Here is a 20,946-nt window from a genome sequence, read left to right on the forward strand (position 1 = left end):
ATTCTGATGCCAACCAACAGTAAGTTTTCCCCTTGATTCCCATTGACTCCAGTTTTGCCAGGGGTCCTCAAATGCAACCTTCATGGCAAGGGCAATCACTTGCTCTAAAGCATTTTATTATCTTTCTATTGTTCTGAAAGGTGCTATAACAATGCAAGTTCTTTCTTTTTTCCATTTGTTCTGTACAGAAAACAGAAAAACAGATATATCGCTATTCCATTGGTGAAATCATTGTGGCTAAGATTGAAGTTGCTGCTGGAAAAATTGCAGTAAAATTACCATAAAAGATCTTTAAAACTTCAATATTGCAAAAATAAATCTACATAGGAAATAACTGTAGGAAGTGGCATAAAAATGTTACAAATGAAAAATGTACTTTGGTCAATAAAGGAACTTTGGATTGGACATTAGTTCCCTAGAAACTCTGGATGCCCATTTTGCGTGAAAGTCTGCCTAGCTGAGTACAGTGAGCACTAAACTATGAAGAAGCTGTGTATGTGTCAAAAGAACATTCTTTTATTGCCGAAAAAGAGACATGTGGGTGGCACAGTGGTTAGCACTGCTGCCTCACAGCGCCAGAGACCTGGGTTCAATTCCCGCCTCAGGCGACTCTCTGTGTGGAGTTTGCACATTCTCCCCGTGTCTGCGTGGGTTTCCTCCGGGTGCTCCGGTTTCCTCCCACACTCCAAAGATGTGCAGGTTAGGTGAATTGGCCATGCTAAATTACCCGTAGTGTTAGGTAAGGGGTAGATGTAGGGGTTTGGGTGGGTTGCGCTTCGGCGGGGCGGTGTGAACTTGTTGGGCTGAAGGGCCTGTTTCCACACTGTAAGTAATCTATATATATAAAAAAAATGTTCCTTAAGCTTCTTGTTTTGTATATACCAGGACAAATGCACGAATGCCAAATTTGAAATTATCACAACAGCTTATATTACTGGAGGAAAGGGCACTGGTTGGGTGGTAAGTTGACTGTGGTTGGCTGAGATGTTGCCCTGAAGAAAACAGCAGGGAACTTTAGGCTCCCTATTACATAGAGGTCTGGGGGCTAATTGTACCTATCACATCCCCAATCCCTCCACTCTCAGTGAAGCAGTTTCAAATAATTAAAAATCCATCTTAATCCTGAGTAATTTCTAAGACATTAATCTTTAATTCTTGCAGATGCCAGAGAAATCCGGGAGGATTGGCAATGCTTAATGACATCCCTGTGCTCAAGATTTCAATCATGCCTCTGCTATGTACGATAATCATTGGCTACTATTCAGCACGTCTATCCATATGATTCATTGAAAGGTGAGATTTAACAGTATTTTGTTTTTTTTAGTTCACTCATATGATGTGGGCCTCTTTGGTCACACCAGCAATAAATGAAGAACTTCCCAGAGGATAGGTGAGAGTCAACCTCATTGCTGTGAATCTGGAATCACATGTAGGCCAGACCATGGAAGATGGCAGATTTCATTCCCTAAAGGTCATTAGTGAACCAGATGGGTTTTTCCAACAATTGACAATGGTTTCATGGTCATCATTAGATGATGAATTTAAGATTCCAGATTCTGTAAGTTGAATTCAAATTCCACCAACTGTCATCATGGGATTTGAACCCAAATCCCAGAGCTGAGTTCTGGATTAACAGGCTAGTGATAATATCACAAGGCCATAGCCTCTTAGTTAATTCTGTCACACGCTCTAACAACTACAACTTATGTTTGTGCAGTACTACTAGCTGCGTGCATATTGAGTTTCACTTCCTTCAGAAAATTCAAGAGAAGTCAGAAGCTGTGTTTTAATCCTAGTGACGTATGCCAATGAATGTATTGAAAAAAAAGTCACCTTTCTGGAAGTTACCAGAAATCTCTGGAAGAGGCAGCTGTTAACAGTTGTCTCGCTATCAGTCATACCATTTGTTCCCAATCCTCAGCTGTCTGGCTGTTCTCAAAATAGAAACGGACAGCGCTAACTTTGTTTAAAAGGGGTCTGGTAAACATTGCATATAAACTATTTTGAGACAATTGAATCCAAATGGCCCTATGATTAGTTTCATATGGTATTACTGTTTTCATATTGAATGTATCAATGTCATCCACTGATGATTGCAAAGTAGTTGTTAATGCATAGGTTTTCTGGGATCAATAAATGCCCCCACTGGTGCCTTTATCATTACTCTGGCCTTGGCCCATTTCAGTGAGATATATATGAACTGAACAGGTCAGATTAGAAGAAGTGTGACGCTGCATACAATATCCAGATCAAATTGGTGCTACACCTTCAACAAGTCAACTGCAGACGTAAGAACCTTTTTCGGAACTTTGTATGTGATGTTTTTTACTTCTTTCAATCAGCTAATTTGCAAATGTCTGAAAAAGTACAAGTAAAAAGAATAAAATACTAAAGTAAAACAAAGTTCAAAACAGGAAAAACAGGTGGACAGCAAGATTATAGCTGAGCGTAAATAGAATCTTTCTCAGTTCTATTGCAGATCTCCATAATCATTAATGTCTTTAAATACAATCTGATGTCTGGCTTCAAGTTCTTTTTACTTTAAGTTGCATAAAATTACAAAAGTACAACGAAGTTTTGATGCAGCCAACTGAACTAACAATTAAATACTTTTTGGACAATTGTTTGGAAGGGCACACTCTCAGCAAATGCTGCCCAAATATGGTAGGTTATGAGGCACTGAAGTTAGCAAGATAAGCATTAACCAAGTGGGATTGTGAATTTTATAAATGAGGCCTTCCTTTGCTGCTGTTCTACTGTTCACAGTTTCAGGCTGGTAAGCTCGACAAAGATAGTTGAAACCATTTTAGTTTGGTTGTTTTTGTTGTATTGATAATGGCAGTGACGAAATGTTAGCTGCTCAGACTTTCTTGAAGTGTTTTGGTTTGGCACAGATTGTGATTAGAATATAAAAGGACTTGTGATAGCAGCATTCCTGCCTGCAGAGTGAAATCTCAGCTCTCTGACCTTCGGTGATGAGAGTTTGAGAAATGTTTTTGTTTCATTTTCCAATGTAAGTCTTGCTGAGACACAAACAATAACTTCAAAAGGATCTGAACTGGGGAGAACATTTGATCTTTCTAGGGCAACCTAATGGGAATATAATCTATCAAAACAACTCCAGCAAAACTAAATAAACAGTGAGCACGTGTATGTTCAATTTAATTTTGCAAGAAACAAAATAGTGATTCACATACATGGGTATAAAGTTAGTATTCAGCTAGATTCACATTGCCCTTTTCTGATCAACAATGGTGAATTCGAGTTAAGTTTCTGTTGAATTTAAAGCAAAAAGGAACAGTAGAATAACTGAATGTTATAAATATGATTCTTCAGTTTTGAGCCTGAAGCCGTAACTCATTTGAAATGCTCTTGGATAAAATCATTCCTAAATATGGTTTGGAGCTTAATTTTTTCAGGGAGAAAGGTTAATTGAAGAGGAGACTTTGGGTTTGGGAAAAAATGAAGTTGGCTGTTTGTACGTCACAGAATTCATGAGATAGCAATAAATGGATAAATCCTATTTCCTTTTAAGGAGCAAAACATTACAAAACCAAGTGAAATATAATATGTAATAGGTTGTCGGGGCAACTTTCAATGTGAATGTCCAACGTTATAAATAAATTTGAAAAGCTCTGCATCATGCTTTTCTTCTCACAGCTATATTTTCTCATAATTGAAAAATAAACAGGGTAGTTCCCAATATGTTTTGCTCTGAAATTTTAAATGACATGGTTCATGAAAATGTGATTTTGTCAAGAGAAATGCCAACTATAACCTGGTGTTGTGTGAATTTTAGCTTTAACCTGCAAAGTGTCAGAGCTACGTATGGCTTATTGGGTTGCATTTTCAGATGGTTGTGGGTTCAAGTCCCACTTCAGAGTAACGTCTGGGCTGGTCCTTTGCAGAGCAGCACACTAAAGAGATTGTTGAACTGAACTTTAACGGAGGAAATCTGTTAATTTGATAAACTGAGGAGTCTGCCCTTTGAGGCAGGTATAAATGATCCTTAGCATTTTTTTGAAGACTATCAGGGGCAGCATGGTGACTCAGTGGTTAGCACTGCTGCCTCACAGCACCAGGGTTCAGGTCCGATTCCAGCCGCGGGCAACTGCCTGTGTGGAGTTTGCATATTCTCCCCTTGTCTGTGTGGGTTTCCTCCGGGTGCTCTGGTTTCCTCCCACAGTCCAAAGATGTGCAAGTAAGGTGAATTGCCCATGCTAAATTGCCCATATTGTTAGGTGCATTAGTCAGAGGGAAATGGGTCTGGGTGGGTTACTTTTCGGAGGGTCGGTGTGGACTGTTGGGCCGAAGGGTCTGTTTCCATACTGTAGGGAATGTAATCTAATCTATCAGGGAATTTCTTCTGTCAATATTCATCCATCACCTGACATCACTAAGGTTGGCTATCTACTCATTATCATGTTGAAGGAGCTTGCTGTGTGTAAATTGGTTGCTGTGCTTTCTACATCTAAACACATCAAAAGTATTCACTTGACTGCGAAGCACCCTACAATGCCCTGAAATTGTGAAGTGTGAGAAAAGCAAATTGTTCTTTTCTCTGTTGCTGGGATTTATTGGGGCTGATATGCTTGGGATATTAAATATACCAGGCCCAGCCATCATGGTTTCATGGATTGCCTTTGGGATCAAACAATTAATTGGCAAATGTTTGCGACAGATTTTTTTTCACCATAACCCCACACATAATAACTTTTTCCAAATGCTTTGCAGCAAGCAGGAAAGGGCAAGTTTTGATGGCATTTCCCTGCGCTCTCTTAATCTGATATAAAATCTATTTAGCCAAGCTTGTGGTCACCTGTTCTAATGTCACTTAATGTAGCATAGTGTGAAACCTGTGCCTGATTGCCTTGGGAGATTTAACTGCATTAAGCGTGAGTTATTGCCAGTAATCATTTAGAAATAACATAAAACCTACTGGTTAACAAATTGCACATTTAAAGAAAATACTTCTTAATTGTTGAGGAATGAGGTGCGGGGGGCAGGGGTGCAGGTAGTGGAGGGTAAGGGAAAGCTTGCTAAGTCAAACATAACATCAGATAATGACATACACACAGCCATTTACAGGAAAAGAAATGCTGAAACATGACATACATCACAGAGATAATGGTTGGAGGTCTAGCGCACTGCAGGTTCCTTCTCAATTGTACCTTAGCTTTCCTTTACACCCAAGGTTTGGTACAAGCCCCAGGTTGTAGGAGGTAGTTCACTGCATTTTGTAAGAATGAAGCCCAACAAAAGATGTTAAGAGGAATCCTGACACCCCAATATTGCACGGCTGTATCCCACTAACAGATGGCATGAAGCAATAAAGGAAACATTAGAGTTTACCATGCAGCGTCTGAAAATTGCTGCTTCAGTTCCCCAATTCATAGACACAATCTGTGCCTAATTCTGGCAAATTACTTTACATAAGACATAGGTGCAGAACTAGTACATTCAGCCCATTGAATCTGCACCACCATTCAATGACGTTACGGCAGATCTGAGAATCCTTAACTTCACTTGCCTGCCTATACCTTATAGTCCTTGATTCTCTTACCGAGTAAACATTTGTCTCCCTCCTGAATATACTTAACAAACCAACATCGACAGCCCTCTATGGTAAAGAATTCCACAGATTCACTATGCTGTGAAAGAAAAAGTTCCTTCTCAGCCTCTTATTCTGAGATGATGCTGTCTGTTCCTAGATTCTCTCATAAGAGGTAAAAAAATCTTTCCACATCTATCCTGTTAAGGCCTCTAAGAATCTTAAATGTCTCAGTAAGGTTGCCACTATGCTTCTAAATTGCGACCTGATCATGCCCAGTCTTATGAGGATAAGACATAAGACAGTCCCTGGTGTAAGCCCAGTGAACCTCCTCTGGACAACCACAAATAACTTTCTTTAGATAAGAGGCCATTGTTGTGGTTCTGTTCGCCGAGCTGGGAATTTGTCTTGCAAACGTTTCGTCCCCTGTCTAGGTAACATCCTCAGTGCTTGGGAGCCTCCTGTGAAGTGCTTCTGTGCTGTTTCCTCCGGCATTTATAGTGGCCTGTCTCTGCCGCTTCCGGTTGTCAGTTCGAGCTGTCCACTGTAGTGGCCGGTATATTGGGTCCAGGTCGATGTGTTTGTTGATAGAGTCTGTGGATGAGTGCAATGATGGCACTCATTCACAGACTCTATCAACAAACACATCGACCTGGACCCAATATACCGGCCACTACAGTGGACAGCTCGAACTGACAACCGGAAGCGGCAGAGACAGGCCACTATAAATGCCGGAGGAAACAGCACAGAAGCGCTTTACAGGAGGCTCCCAAGCACTGAGGATGTTACCTAGACAGGGGACGAAACGTTTACAAGACAAATTCCCAGCTCGGCGAACAGAACCACAACAACGAGCACCCGAGCTACAAATCTTCTACCAAACTTTGAATAAGAGGCCATAACGTGTTCATAGTATTCCAGTTATGATGTGATTATTGACTTGTATAGTTTCAGCAAAGCCTACCTGGTCTCATATTCCATTCCATTTTAAATAAAAATCAATATTCCACTTGCCTTCCTGGTTTCTTATTGAACTTGGATGTTAGTTTGTTTTTTTGTGCTTCATGGATGAAGACTCCCAAATCCCTCTGTTCTGTAGCTTACTGCATACTTTATCCACTTGAGTAATATTCAACTCCTCTATTCTTTTGCCAAAGTGCATAACTTCACATTTCCCTACATTATCTTCCATCTGCCCACTTTTTGCTCACTCACTTACCTGTGAATATCCCTCTGGAGGCTCAATGCGTTATCCTAACCACTTGCCTTCCCACTTATTTGCGTGTCATTAGGAAGGATGGCAAAGCCAAAGAAAAGGTGTAGAAGAGATTGACTAGAATAGAACTGGGAAAAGGGTTTTCTTACGAGTTGAGAGCTGAGGCTGACATTTTACTCTTTAGAATAGAGTGTGTACAAATAACCACCCTGATGAAGGAACAGCGCTCCGAAAGCTTGTGCGTCCAGTTAAACCTGTTGGACTAAAACCTGGTGTTGTGTGATTTTTAACTTTGTTAAAATAGAGATATTCATACATATGAATGTTATTTAATAAAGCAAATATGGGGAATTAGAGGATGCAGATTTACGATAAATCTATATCCACTGATTGTCCATGTTTTCCTACAGAACAAAGAGAGGAATAAACTGGAGGAATTTCTTTTTTATGCCATGAGTTGATTTGACCTAGAAAGCACTGCATAAAAGGGCGATGGAAGCCAATTCAATCGGAACTTTCAAAAGGAAAATGTTTATAATCACTGGAAAGGAGAAAAATTCACAGAATGGGGGAGAAAAAGGAAAAAACTAATTGGAGAGCTCTTTCAAACAGTTGGCACAGACAAAATGGGCCAAATGGCCACCTTCTGTGCTGTATCATTCTGTGAATTTATGAATAATGCAGTTAACACCCACACGAGTGTGAGAATTCAATAATTATTTTAAGGTATATAAGAGAAGTACCAATTCTTTATACAGGGAGCTGGAAAGCTGAACTTGCATAGAGTGTGAAATGTTTTAATCCTATGCAGACCCATGTAGTTCCCTCCTTGCAGTAACACTTGTCCATTCAGTACATAGCAAGCAGAAAAACCAACAAAAGAATTGAATGGCTGCCCTCAGACTATATTTCAGTGCTACTTTCTCTTGTGATTTGATTATCTTTTTTATGTAACCTTTCTGCTTAACATTGCTTTCAGATGGAGGATCCACTTCAATTAAAGGAGAATGGCAATGAATGCTTTCAGAACAAAGACTACGACAAAGCAATTGAATGCTACACAAAAGCTATTCAACTGACCAAGGACAAGAAAGTCCTAGCTGTACTTTATAGAAACCGAGCAGCGTGTCATTTGAAAAAGGTCTGATCTCAATGTTCTTTTTCCACGAAACAACTAACGTCATTATTGGCAAATGCTCATTCATTCTGTGTTTTGGTATTTTGATGCAATTAAAGTGACACATACATATTGATATCACTGAGTGAGTGTAAACAACATAATGTGGGTGGTCTAACTCAATTACAATGCAACATGGCAGATTTCAGTCTGAAATTGAAGGTCGCATATATCAATCTTGCAGCTGAACTTTGGTTTCCTGGAGTATAAAATTGCAGGATGGGTGGGTGGAACTTTCTCTGTTGCCAATTTGTTGCCCTTTACATCCATTAACAATTTCATTATAAGGACCATATATTTATGTATAAAGTAACTGCTCATGGTACACCTCCATTATAATTCCCCGGGATAAGTATCAGATTGTCATTCAATAAACTGGCAGGAATGAACTCATAAAAGTTAACCTTTTCCTCCATCAATGTGCTGCATCTGTTTAAGTGACCATCATCACTGTTACTACCCTGGAGGCCAAACAAGTGAAAAGACTTTCTACAGTGTTGGGAGGCCAGAAAAGCTGGCATTGTTGTCCTTACAACAGAGAATGGTAAGAGGAGATTTGACAAAGGCATTCAAAATTATTAAGAGCTTCAATATAGCAAGTAAGGAGAACCTGTTTGTGTTGGCTGGAGGGTCATCAACTGTTCGCAATTGTTTTGACCAATATTTTTAACTATATTGCAGTGAACTGTATGAAAGATGGCTTAGAAAGATCGTAACATCCACGAGTCATATTAAAACCTCCTTATTTCTTCTTCTTCCTTAAAGGAAAATTATGTGCCTGCTGCCTCAGATGCCTCAAAAGGTAAAGCAACCTCTCATTTTTCAAACTGACAATGCTTTGATTTTAAAATTGTCATCCTTGCTTTTAAACCCCTATATGGCTCCTACTCCTTCCCATCTCCATAATCTCTTCCAGCCTCACAGCCCTCTGGTTATCTGCTCTCTGCCAATTGTGGAATCTGATGGATCCCGAATTTCCGTCATTCCAACACTGGTAGGCATGCCTTCAGCTGCCTGGCCCCTAAGCTTCGAATTCTATCAATATCACTCTCACTGTTACCCTCACTCTTTAAGTTGGTCCTTAAAACCTAACACTTTATATAAGCTTTCGGTTACCTATCCCAACATCACTTTACACCACACAACGCCAAATTCTATCTAAGAATACTTCTGTAAAATGTGCGGGATGTCCCACTATAGGAAAAGCACTAGAGAACATAGAACAGTACAGCACTGGAATGGGCCCTTTGGCCCACGATGCTGTGCCGACCATGATACCGAATTAAACTAATCCCTTCTGCCTGTCCTTAGTCAATTTCCCTTCATTCCTTGCATATTCATGTGATTGTCTAAAAGTTCCTTAAACATCTCTATCGTATCTGCCTCCACCACTACTCCTGGCTGCGTGTTCAAGACTCCCACCACTCTCTGTGTAAAGAAACATGCCCTTCACATCTCTTTTGAACTTTCCTCCCTCTCATCTTAAATGCATGCCCTCTAGTATTAAACATCACAACTCGGGGGGAAAAGATTCTGACCGCCAACCCTATCTATGCATCTCATAATTTTATAGACTGCTATCAAGTCTCCCCTCAACCTCTACTGTTCCAGACTCAGAGTCGTAGAGCTATACAGCACAGAAACAGACTCTTTGGTACAATTTGTCCACGCTGACCAGATATCCTAACTAAATCTAGTACCATTTGCCAGCATTTGGCCCATATGCCACTAAACTCTTTCTATTCATATACCCATCCAGGTGCCTTCTAAATGTTGTAATTGTACCAGCCTCCACCACTTCCTCTGGCAACTCATTCCACACATGTATCATCCTCTGCATGGAGAAGTTGTTCCTTAGTCCCTTTTAAATCTTTCCACTCTCACCTTAAATCTATGATCTGTAGTTTTGGACTCCCCCCATCCCTGGGAAAAGACATTGTCTATTTACCTAATCCATGCACCTCATGATTTTATAAACGTCCATAAGGTCACCCCTCAGCCTCCAACACTCTAGGGAAAACAGCCCCAGCCAATTCAGCCTGTTTCTGTACCTCAAACCCTCCATTTCTGGCAACATCCTTGTAATTATTTTCTGAAGTCTTTCAAGTTTCACAACATCCTTCCAATAGCAGGGAAACCAGAACTGAATGCAGTATTCCAAAAGTGGCCTAATCAATGTCCTGTACAACCACAACATGACCTCCCAACTCCTATACTCAATGCACTGAGCAATAAAGGCAAGCATACCAAATGCACAAGCCAATCTACCTGGCATTCCACTTTCAAGGAACTATGAACCTTCTCTCCAAGGTCTCCTTGTCCAGTAACACTCACCACGACCCTGCCATTAAGTATATAAGACCTGCCCTGATTTACCTTTCCAAAATGCAGTACCTCACATTTATCTAAATTAAAGTCCATCTGCTACTCCTCAGTCCATTGGCCCATCTGATGAAGATCCTGTTGTACTCCAAGGTAACCTTCTTTGCTATCCACTATACCTAGAAAACACCCTGAGTTTTCTAGCCTCTCCTTCTAGCTCATACCCTCTAATCTAGGCAGCATACTAATAAAACTCTTCTGCACCCTCCCCAAAACCTCCACATCCTTCCTGTAATATGGCAACCGGAATTGAACGCAATTGAGCACTATAGAAATAAAATATATAAATTATTGTTATACTGTGACAAATGGTGATTGACTTGTATTTATCTTAAAAAATAATATATTGTTCCTCTTGTCAGCTATTGATGTGGATGCATCAGACATCAAAGCACTTTATAGGCGTAGTCAGGCACTGGAGAAGTTAGGGAAGTTGGATCAAGCTTTCAAAGATGTCCAGAGATGTGCCACCATGGAACCTAATAACAAAACATTTCAAGAAACCTTGCGACGTCTGAATCATGACATTCAGGAGAAGGTGAGAATTGAAAAATTAATTGTTTATTTAAAACAGTACAGTTTTAGTGCTACATCTGGAGAATTGAGGTAATAATTCAAGGGCGATTCTTTTATCTCTTGGTATGATATCCACCCAAGCCCTCTGAAAAATATATTGAAATTCTTTTTTAAGATTAATGGACAATTTTACAAATTTCAGACTTAAACAAATTCTTCTTTATGAAGTAAAATGTCAACAAACCTGTCAAAATAGTCGTCAATGTTTTGAAAATTCTGCATCATTACAACGGTTTGCAACTTTGAACATTTGTTACTGTGTAATGTAAGTGGAACAATGCCAGCCCTTGCCATTTTTATTTGTCCAACTCCTTTGCCTACGTTCAAACAATAATCATTTAAATTCAGGAAACAGGAATTATCCACAATTGAAGTAATGTGAACAGTTCTCATTTTTATATAACAAATTCAACTTTAGTCTCCCTGCTGTAGGAAAGCTGTTGTAAAACTTGAAAGGGTTCAGAAAAGATTTACAAGGGTGTTGCCAGGTTTGGAGGGTTTGAGCTACAGGGAGAGGCAGAATAGGCTGGGGCTCTTTTGTCTGGAGCATCTGAGGCTGAGAGAAGTTTATAAAATCGTAAGAGGCACAGAGACGGTCAAGTCTTTTCTCCAGGGGAGTCCAAAGCTGGAGGACAAAGATTTAAGGTGGGAAGGGAAAGATTTAAAAGGGAATTAAAGGGCAACTTTTTCATGCAGAGGGTGATGCGTATATGGAATGAGCTGCCAAAGGAAGTGGTGAAGGCTGGTACAATGACAACATTTAAAAAAGCATCTGGATGGGTGAATAGGAAGGGTTTAGAGGGATATGGGCCAAATGCTGGCAAATGGTACTAGATTTATTTCAGATATCTGGTCGGCATGGACAAGTTGGTATGAATGGGCTGTTTCCGTGTTGTACACCCCTATGACTGTATGACTCTAAGTTCGTTGAGCCCCATCTCAAAGTTGAGATCAACTGGTGGCATCTTTTATTCTTTTTGCAGGAGGTATAGTGAGACTCTTGCTAGGCAGCAGTGTGGACCATGAGGTCTGCTTCCATGCTGTATATAATCTATGACTTTCTAAAAAAGGATATGATGATAGTGGAGAAGATCCAAAAGTCTAAACTCAGAACTTGAAGATTAATTCTATCAAGAAAGATTCAATAGCTTGGATCTCTTTTCTCTACAAAATGGAAGCCTGAGTGGTGACTTGTTAGAGGTTCCTAAAATTATTAAAGTGTTTGATACAGCAGATGGACAGACAGGAGATAATTTTGATTTGTGGGAGGGGAGGGGGAAGGTGATAAAGCAAAACAAATGTCTTTAAATACAGGACAATCAAGAAAGAATTCAGAAGAACATTGTTATGCGAAGAGTGTTGGACTTTATATGATGCAGAGTAATTGAGGTGAATATACTGACATATTTAAGAGAGGTTAGACAAACCCATGAGGAAAGATGGTGTTCACAGTGTGAGATGAGGAAACTCAAGTGAAGCATAAACACCAGCATGGAGCAGCTGGACAGAAAGGCTTGTTTCTGTGGTGAAAAGGTCAATATAATTCTTCACACATTGATGCAACAGATCATAGCTGTGTGTAAACTCTGAGACAGCCCATTGAATGAGGGAGGATCCCATTCTTACACAGATCCTGTTCCATGTTTTTGGATCTTTCAAGATGGGTCATTCACATGGTCTGATGTCTGTACTTTTTAAAATAGAGCATTTTACTTTTTATACTTACAATTTTTACATTTTGCTCACTATGCTTGGAGTAATAACAATATATTGTTTTCCTCCAACAGCTAAAGATTCAGTTCTCCACAGATTCCAGGGTCGAACGGATGTTTGAGATCTTGCTAGATGAGAACATTGACAAAGAAAGGAAGGAAAAGGTGTGTCTAGTTATCAATTTTTTTAATATGCTGGCAGAGTGGGAATTGCTCTTTTCAAGGTGTTCACCTCGTCTTCTTTCTAGGTCTTCCCACCTCCCTGAACATGAACTAAATGCTTCAGTTTTAACAAGGATGCAAGAACAGAGAGACCTAGAGATGTGTGCACATAGAGTAACTTTGACACCAGCAGAAAACATTGAAAATCATGTTAAAAAGGCAGATGGGACCTGTAGCTACATAAGCAGAGGCCTAATGTATAAAAGCAAGGAGGATATACTAAATATTTATAAATTATTGGTTAGATAGCTTCAGCTGGTGAGCACAAGCTGGTGTATTCTGTATCAAGGAAGATGTCAAAGCCCTGACAAAGACACAGAGGACATTTACTAAAACGCCACCAGGGATTAAGGAGTTCAGTTATGTGAAAAAAAAACTTGGTGTTGGAATTGTTACAGTGAACCTCCAAATCAGCCTCACTAAAACAGGACCAAAGGGTCTACTTCTGAGCTCTGTATGCTTTTATAATATTGATGCCTCCTGCTGTGCACAAATCAAGAACATAATAAATAGGAGTAAGCCATTCAGCCCCTCCAAACTGCCCTACCATTGGATAAGATCATAGCAGATCTATCGCAGATCTCAAATCATTTCTCATGCTAGCTCCTCACAGCCTGCAACACCTTGATATTTCAAAAACCTATGTGCCCCCTCTTTTTAAATACTTGAAGTGATCTTGCCTCCACAATTCCCTGGGGTATAAAATTCCAGACATTTATCACTCTCTGGGAGAAGAAATTCCTTTGTAGCTCCTTTTGAAACAAGTATCCATTTGTTCTGTATTTAGTTCGTGATTTTACTAGTTGTAGGAACAACTTCTCAACATTTACTCTGACCTCAGAATTTTGCATGTTTCAGAAAGATCACCCCTAATTCTTCTAAGCTCTAAATAAAGATCAAACTTGTTAAGCTGTTCTTGATCAATCACTGCAGGAGTGATCCTAATGAATGTATTTTGAACAGCTTCCAACTTCTGATGGCCTCCAATGCCAATTTATAGGGGGTCCTTTAGCTCAGTGGCCTGGGTGGCTGGTTTGAGAAGGTCTACCAGTATGTGTGAAGAGAGAAACAGATGTAAAGTTTCTTGCACTTAGCAAATTAATTCTTGTTTTTCCAACTTCTTGATGGCTGGTTCAATACCCAGGTCCTACCTTCTCAACGTCACCCCTTGCCGGAGGCATAGTGACCCACAGATTAAACTCTTCGCTTGTCTTCTCTCTCTGATGACAGAACAGTCCTGTGTTACTAGGGCAACTTTAGCTCTATCTAATGCCAATTTATCTTTTCTTAAACACATGGATTAAATTAACAAAGCACTTAATTCCAAAATAGCCCATTCCCAGTAGGTAGGCAATATACTGCTCTAAGAATAAATGGGTCATTTTTAGAGGAGCAGGCAGTGATGAGTGGAGTGGCACGGGGTTCAGTGATGGGGCCCCACCTGTTCACAATATACATTAACAGTTTGGCAAAGGAACTGAATGCAATGTCTCCAAATTTGCAGATGATGTTAAACTGGGTGGTGGTGTGTGCTGTCAGGAGGATCCTAACGGGTGGTGGGGTTACTTGGACAGACTGGCTGAATTAGCAAAAACTTGGCAAATGCAATATAATGTGGATAAATGTGAGGTTATCCACTTTGGTTGCAAAAACAGGAAGGCAGATTATCATCTGAATGGTGGCAGTTTAGGAAAAGGTGAGATGCAACAAGACCTGTGTGTCATGGTGGAACAGTCACTAAAGGTGCAGCAGGCAGTGAGGAAAGCTAATGGCATGCTCTCCTTCACAGTGAGAGGATTTGAGTATCGGAGTAAGGATCTCTTGTTGCAGTTAAACAGGCCTAGGTGAGGCCACACCTTGAGTATTGTGTGCAGTTTGGTCTCTTAGTCTGAGGAAGGGCATTCTTACTGTCGAGGGAGTCGAGTGAGGGTTCACCAGACTGATTCTCAGGATGGCAGGACTGACATATGAGCAAAGACTGGATCAACTGGGCTTGTACTCACTGGAATTTAGAAGAATGGAGGGGGAGGATCTCATAGAAACCTATAGAATCCTGATGGGACTGGACAGGCTAGATGCAGGATGAATGTTCCCAATCTTGGGGATGTCCAGAACTAAGGGTCACAATCTAAGAATAAGAGGTAAGCCATACAGGACTGAGATGAGGAAGAATTTCTTCACTCAGAATTGCAAACCTGTGGATTTCTCTCCTGCATGAGGCTGTTAGGGCCAGTTCATTAGATATATTCAAGAGGGAACTGGATGTGGCCCTTGCAGCTAAAGAGATCAAGGGGTATGGAGAGAAAGAGGGAATGGGATATTGAGATTGCATGATCAGCCATGATTGTATTGAATGGTGGTGCAGGCTTGAAGGGCCAAATGTCCAACTTATTCTTTCTATGTTTCTAAGAAGCAATCAAATTCATCTTCCGTGCTAACCCTGTCAATCTGGTTTGTCCAGTCACTATACAGATTAAAACCAACCATGACATTTGAAGTCCCCGTCGTTCACACCTCGATTGTTGCTGATTTATACTTTGTCCTAAGTGAGACAACCCTACAGGAGTCTATAGGTGACTTAGACCATGACCTCTTTTCCTTGCTATCCCTTAATTCCACCCCAAGCGATTCCAGATCACAGTCTATTGGACCAATTAACATTGCCCACCATCAGCCCATATCTCTTGATTTAAATCATCTGCCAAATCAAAAAATGTAGAAACAATACCTACCAATCACCTACCTGTGATGTCAGAGTTAAAGTCTGAGAGGTACAACAGGTTGAAGGGACTTTCTGCTGCTGTTTTTCCTAATCTCCTGCTGTTGCTGCCTTTCTCTCACAGGTCCCCTCTCCCAGTCTGCTTTACAGTGAGGCTGACTCACTGCACACTTCTCCCAGTCACATTGCCAGCACAAGAGTGACTATATTCCAAATTCACAAATCTTTGTAAAGTGCTGAAAGTTATAAACAATGTTTTATAAATGCAAGTCTCTTTTATTGGTTTCCTTAATTTTTTTCTTTGTTTCTCTCACTTTGTCTTTTCTACTTTGAATCTTTCCAGTTCAAAATGCAGCACAGGACTTGAAGACGCAATTGTGTTGACTATTCTTTGATTGCTCAGCAAGGGGATTTTTTAAAACAATTATCATACCACATTATGCTTGCTAGCAACCATCAAGCATCATGATGTGTTGAGATAACTAGTTTGAAAAGTCTTGTGAAATAATCTCCCTTCAATTTTATTTGTTTTTCCAGGCTGCCAATAACTTGATAGTACTGGCAAGAGAAGATGCAGGAGCTGAACGGATTTTCGCAAACAATGGTCTTAACCTGTTGATGCAGCTTATTGATACCAAAATGCCAGAGATGATGATTGCTGCAATAAGGACACTTTCAGGAATGAGCAGTCGCCACAAGTCACGGGTAAGATGTCAACTGACATTGGATTACATTGTATGTACAACATAGAAACAGACCCCTCAACCCATCTGTTCCCTGCTAATGTTTTTGTTCCATGTAGGCATCGTCTCCATCTCATCCCGTTCTTTCTTCCTTTGTGTCTATCCAGCTTCCCCTTAATTGCATCTACATTGTTCATCTAAACTACTCCCTGTAGTAGTAAGTTCCACACTCTTCACCACTTCCTGGGTAAAGATGCTTCTCTTGAGCTCCAAGTCGGATTTTTTAGAGTCTACCTCGCAAGTAGAGACCTCTTCTGTACAACTTATCTCTCAAACACCTTCAAAATTCTTGTTGTTGCCCATTGCCCTTTAAAACATTCTCTTCAAGCATTTATTCACTTTCTTTTTTGAAAGTTACCAATTAATCTGCCCAACTTCCTTTTCAAGTAATACGTTCTATGTCACAAAAACTCACCATCTAAAAATATGTTTCCTCATAGTATCCCTGCTTCTTTGCATACAATTTTTGTACTTTACTTACCAACCTTCATGCCATTGAAAACAGCTGCACCCTTTATGGTTTTGAATTTTTAAATTTAATCTATATTTAACCATCACTACTCTGAAGACAACCATCACTGCTCCAAGCCTCAAATTCATTATGATTCACAAAACTGACCATTAGAGCACTTGGAACCTAATTATTGACTTGTTTCAAAAATTTGTTAGCAGGTAGAAAATTGAGAGTAGTAATATGTAGAGCGTGATCAAAATTGAAATAAGTAACATAAGATCAGTGCTGCTGCTTAACTATTCACCATATTTTTAAATGACTTCATATCACAACAGAGAACCAAATATTGAATTTTGCTGCTGATAATAAAGATTGAAAAGGTAGAGATGACTGGAGCATAAAATTACAAACTGCCATTGATAGGTTAAGTGAATCAGCAAAGGCGTGGCAGATGAATTTCAATCCAAGTCATTCTAAAACAACAAGATCTGATTGTTAATTATTTGGTGAAAAGTTGGGAAGTGTGAAGGATGAAAGAGGATTAGAGATTAATATACACAAATTGCTAATATGTAGTGGTCAGGGACTAAAAGTAATCACAAAAACTAATGGAATATTAGACCATATCTAGAGGGTGAGAAATAAACAGGAAGAGATTTTGTTACAGCTAGTCAAAGTTCTGAGCAGACCACATCTGGTGGTTTGTGTACTGGTCTGGGTATTGCAACTTGGAAAGGAGAGATTAGCCTTGGAAGAAACACCACAGTTTCAACAGCATGTTACCAGGGCTCCAAGTGTTACAATATGAGGAGGAATCGCATAAACTAGGGTGATATTATCTGGCATATAGAAGGTTAATGGGTGATTTGATTGTGGGACTTCGCATTTTGGAAGGAATTAATAAGATAGATTAGTTCTTCCCAGATATTTTCCCCATTGTGATCCAGTATCATTTTGTGGCTTGAAAAGTATTGCAAGCCCTGAGTGAAAACTGAGAGCGAGAGCCTGTGAGAGCAAGAGCAAGGCTGGTATAACTTGGTCTGAAATCCACAGCAGCCAATACGGCTTTAGATCTCATGACTTCAAACCTTTAGCTTGTGACCCCATTTGGGGTCCGAACCCCCACTTTGGAAACCTCTGGGATAGAAAGCGCATGGAAACATAACCTTAAATTCAGGTTCCAGACATTAAAGGAAGAGACTAGGGAACACTTTTTCACACAAAGAGTGGGTTAAGTGTGGAGATCTCTCCTGCAATTTAACAGTTTTCAATATGAGATTTGTAATTTCTTTTAGGAGAAATTATTGAGGGATATAGAGCCATAGAGTCATACAGCATAGAAACAGGCCCTTCAATCCAACTCGTCCATGCTGACCATATTTCCCAATCTAAGCTAGTCCCACTTGTCTGTGTTTGGTCTATATCCCTGTAAACCTTTCCGAATCAAGTTTCTGTCCAAATGTCTTTTAAATGTTGTAACCTGCATCTAACACTTCCCCTGGTAGTTTGTTCCACACGTGAACCACCCTCTGTGTAAAAATGTTGCCCTCAGGTCCCTTTTAACTCTTTCTTCTCTCACCTTAAAAAATAGTTTTGAACTCCCTCACTCTAGGGGAAAGACCTTTGTTATTCACCTTATCCATGCCCTTCATGATTTTAGAAACCTCTGAGGTCATCTCTCAACCTCCTATACTCCAGTGAAAAGTCGCAGTCAATCCTATAACTCAAACCGTCCAGTTCCAGGAACATTCTTGTAAATATTTTCTGAGCCTTTCCAATTTAATAATATCTTTCCTATAGCAGAGCGACCAGAACTGTACACAGTATTCTAAAGGTGTCCTTGCCAACATCATGTTCAACCCTCAACATGACGTCCCAATTCCTATACTCGATGGTCTGAGCAATGTAAGCCAAGGGAGAAGAATGGAATAATAGAGAAAATCAGCCAAAGGGGAGACAGCTTTAAACTAATTAGAGAGGAGGAGGGTTTGGGAGAGTGGAAATGTAGGCTTACAAAGTAAAAGGACATTAAAGCGTTACAGGGTAGTTATTTGCATAACAGCATTCAGAGTGGAATAGGAAGGGACAGAATGTACAAACATGAAAAAACATATGGCTAAAGGAGGAAAAATAGGAATAAGGCAGAATTAATGGCTCTATACTTGAATGCATATAATATTTCAGAACAAGACAAATAAACTAAAAGCTCAAATTGAAGTTAGTGGCTATGTTGTTACAGAGATGTGGACACAAGGGGATCAAAGCTGGGAACTTAATATTCAGGAATATATTAATTTTTAAAAGAGAGGCTGGAAGAATCTGGTAGTGGAGTAGTTTTGTATTTCTGGGATGGAATAAATATGATAGCAAGAAATGATCTTAGATCAGAAAATATAAGAATTCATATGGATGGAGGTAAGAAATAACATGGAGAAGAAGACATGGCTAGAAATAATCTCTAAGCCTTCTGACACTTGGTCAAAAAATAACTCATGAAATAATGCGGGCATGTAAAAAAGACAGTGCATTAATCATGACTGACTTAATATTCATGTGGATTGATGAAGTCAAATTGACAGAGATAGCCATGAAGAAGGGTTCATAGGGTGTATTCAGGACAGTTTCCGAGCATAACATATTGTCGATCCAAATAGCGATCATGCTATATTGAACCCCATATGTGTAATGAGACAAGGTTAATATATGACCTCTAAGTAAAAATTCTTCTAGATATAGTGACCATAACATGGTAGAATTTAACATTCCTTTTGAGAGGAAGAACCTTGACTTGAAAATAATTATGCTAAATTTAAATAAAGGCGATCACAAAAAGAATGAAAGCAGAGCTGGCTGGAGTGAACTAGGAAAGAAGTTTAGCAATAAAAATGTTTGAGGAATAATGGCAGAGACTTAACAACTTATTTTGTGGTTCACAGCAAAGATACTCCAGAGAGGAAGAAACATTCTAGGAAGCAGTTAAGTCAACCATGGTTAACCAGTGAATTTAAGGATAGCATCAAATTGAAATAAAAATACGTGATTAGTAGTAAACCAAAGGATTGCAAAAGTTTCAGAAAATGAGAAAGAAGAGTTGGGGGATATAAACTACAAGCATAACCTTGCAAGTATAGGAGTATTAGGATAGACAGTAAAAGCTTCTTTCTCAATATGAAAAAGAAGAGTGAGGCCAAAATGAACATCGGCCCCCTTAGAGAACAAAGCTGGAAAAATAACAATGGCAAACCAGGAAATGGAAAGGAAGTTGAATAGATACTTTGTATCAGTCTTCACAGTAGAAGATGCTAATAATGTTACAAAATCACTAAGTAATGAAAGAGGCAAAAGGGGGAGTGGAAATACATAAAACAATTATCGTTACAATTTATTAGAAAAACTAATGTGGCTAAAGACTGATGAGAACCGTAAACCTGATGGAATGCTTCCTAGGATATTAAAGGAAGTAGCTACAGAGATAATGGATGCAGTAAGAGCAATCTTCCAAGAATCTTTAATCTCTAGAAAAGCATTGGAGAATTGAAAAACTGCAAATATGTATTCAAAAAAGGAAGGAGATAAAGGATAAAAAATATGTCACTATATTCCAGTTGGTTTAATAGCTGTTAATGGGAAAATATTAAACTCTACTGTTAAAAAAATGTACAAGCAGAGATGTTGAAAATATATAATACAATCAGGCAGAGTCAGCATGACTTTACAAAGGGGAAATCATGTCAAACAAATTGTTGAATTCCTTGAGAAGATCAATAGAATAACTGAAGGGGTTGCGGCAGATGTAATGTATTTGGAATTTCAGAAGATGTTTGATAAGGTACTGCATGTTAGACTATTTAATAAGAGCCCATGATATTGTGGGTAAATTATTAGCATGTATAGAAGATTGTCTAACTAATAGAAGATAGGGAATTGCGTTAAGTGGGTATTTTCAGGACAGCAACCTGTAACTACTAGAGTGCCATGGGGATCAGATTACAATATATGCTGATGATTTGGATGAGGAAAGATCTTGTACTATAGTTAAGTTTGTGGATGACACAAAAATAGATGAGAAGATAATTAGTGAGGGTGACATAAACAAACAGCCTACAAAGAGCTGCAGACAGGATAAGCAAGTGGGCAAAAACTTGGCTGATGGATTGTATTATCGGAAAACATGAGGTTATGCACTTTGGCAGT

General features: G+C 39.4%; 1 protein-coding gene across 3 annotated transcripts in view; it reads left to right on the plus strand.

Annotated features, from left to right (window-relative positions):
• Positions 1-2,181: 2,181 nt before the first annotated feature.
• The window catches only part of unc45b (unc-45 myosin chaperone B), a 68,224-nt gene continuing 49,459 nt past the window's right edge, over positions 2,182-20,946 (plus strand). For 2 of the 3 annotated variants that reach the window (XR_011963115.1, XM_072588608.1), the window contains exons 1-6: positions 2,182-2,288; positions 7,747-7,908; positions 8,710-8,746; positions 10,689-10,864; positions 12,690-12,779; positions 16,093-16,260. Coding sequence is in view for 2 of the 3 variants with exons in the window: in XM_072588608.1 (XP_072444709.1) it covers positions 7,747-7,908; positions 8,710-8,746; positions 10,689-10,864; positions 12,690-12,779; positions 16,093-16,260 (633 nt within the window). In the remaining variant the exon portion in view is untranslated. Of the gene's footprint in view, positions 2,312-7,746; positions 7,909-8,709; positions 8,747-10,688; positions 10,865-12,689; positions 12,780-16,092; positions 16,261-20,946 lie in introns of all 3 variants that reach the window. The other variant, XM_072588619.1, reaches the window with a different exon arrangement.

Source organism: Chiloscyllium punctatum, chromosome 2 (genome assembly GCF_047496795.1).
Source record: "Chiloscyllium punctatum isolate Juve2018m chromosome 2, sChiPun1.3, whole genome shotgun sequence".
In the NCBI taxonomy this organism is placed as follows: Eukaryota; Metazoa; Chordata; class Chondrichthyes; order Orectolobiformes; family Hemiscylliidae; genus Chiloscyllium; species Chiloscyllium punctatum.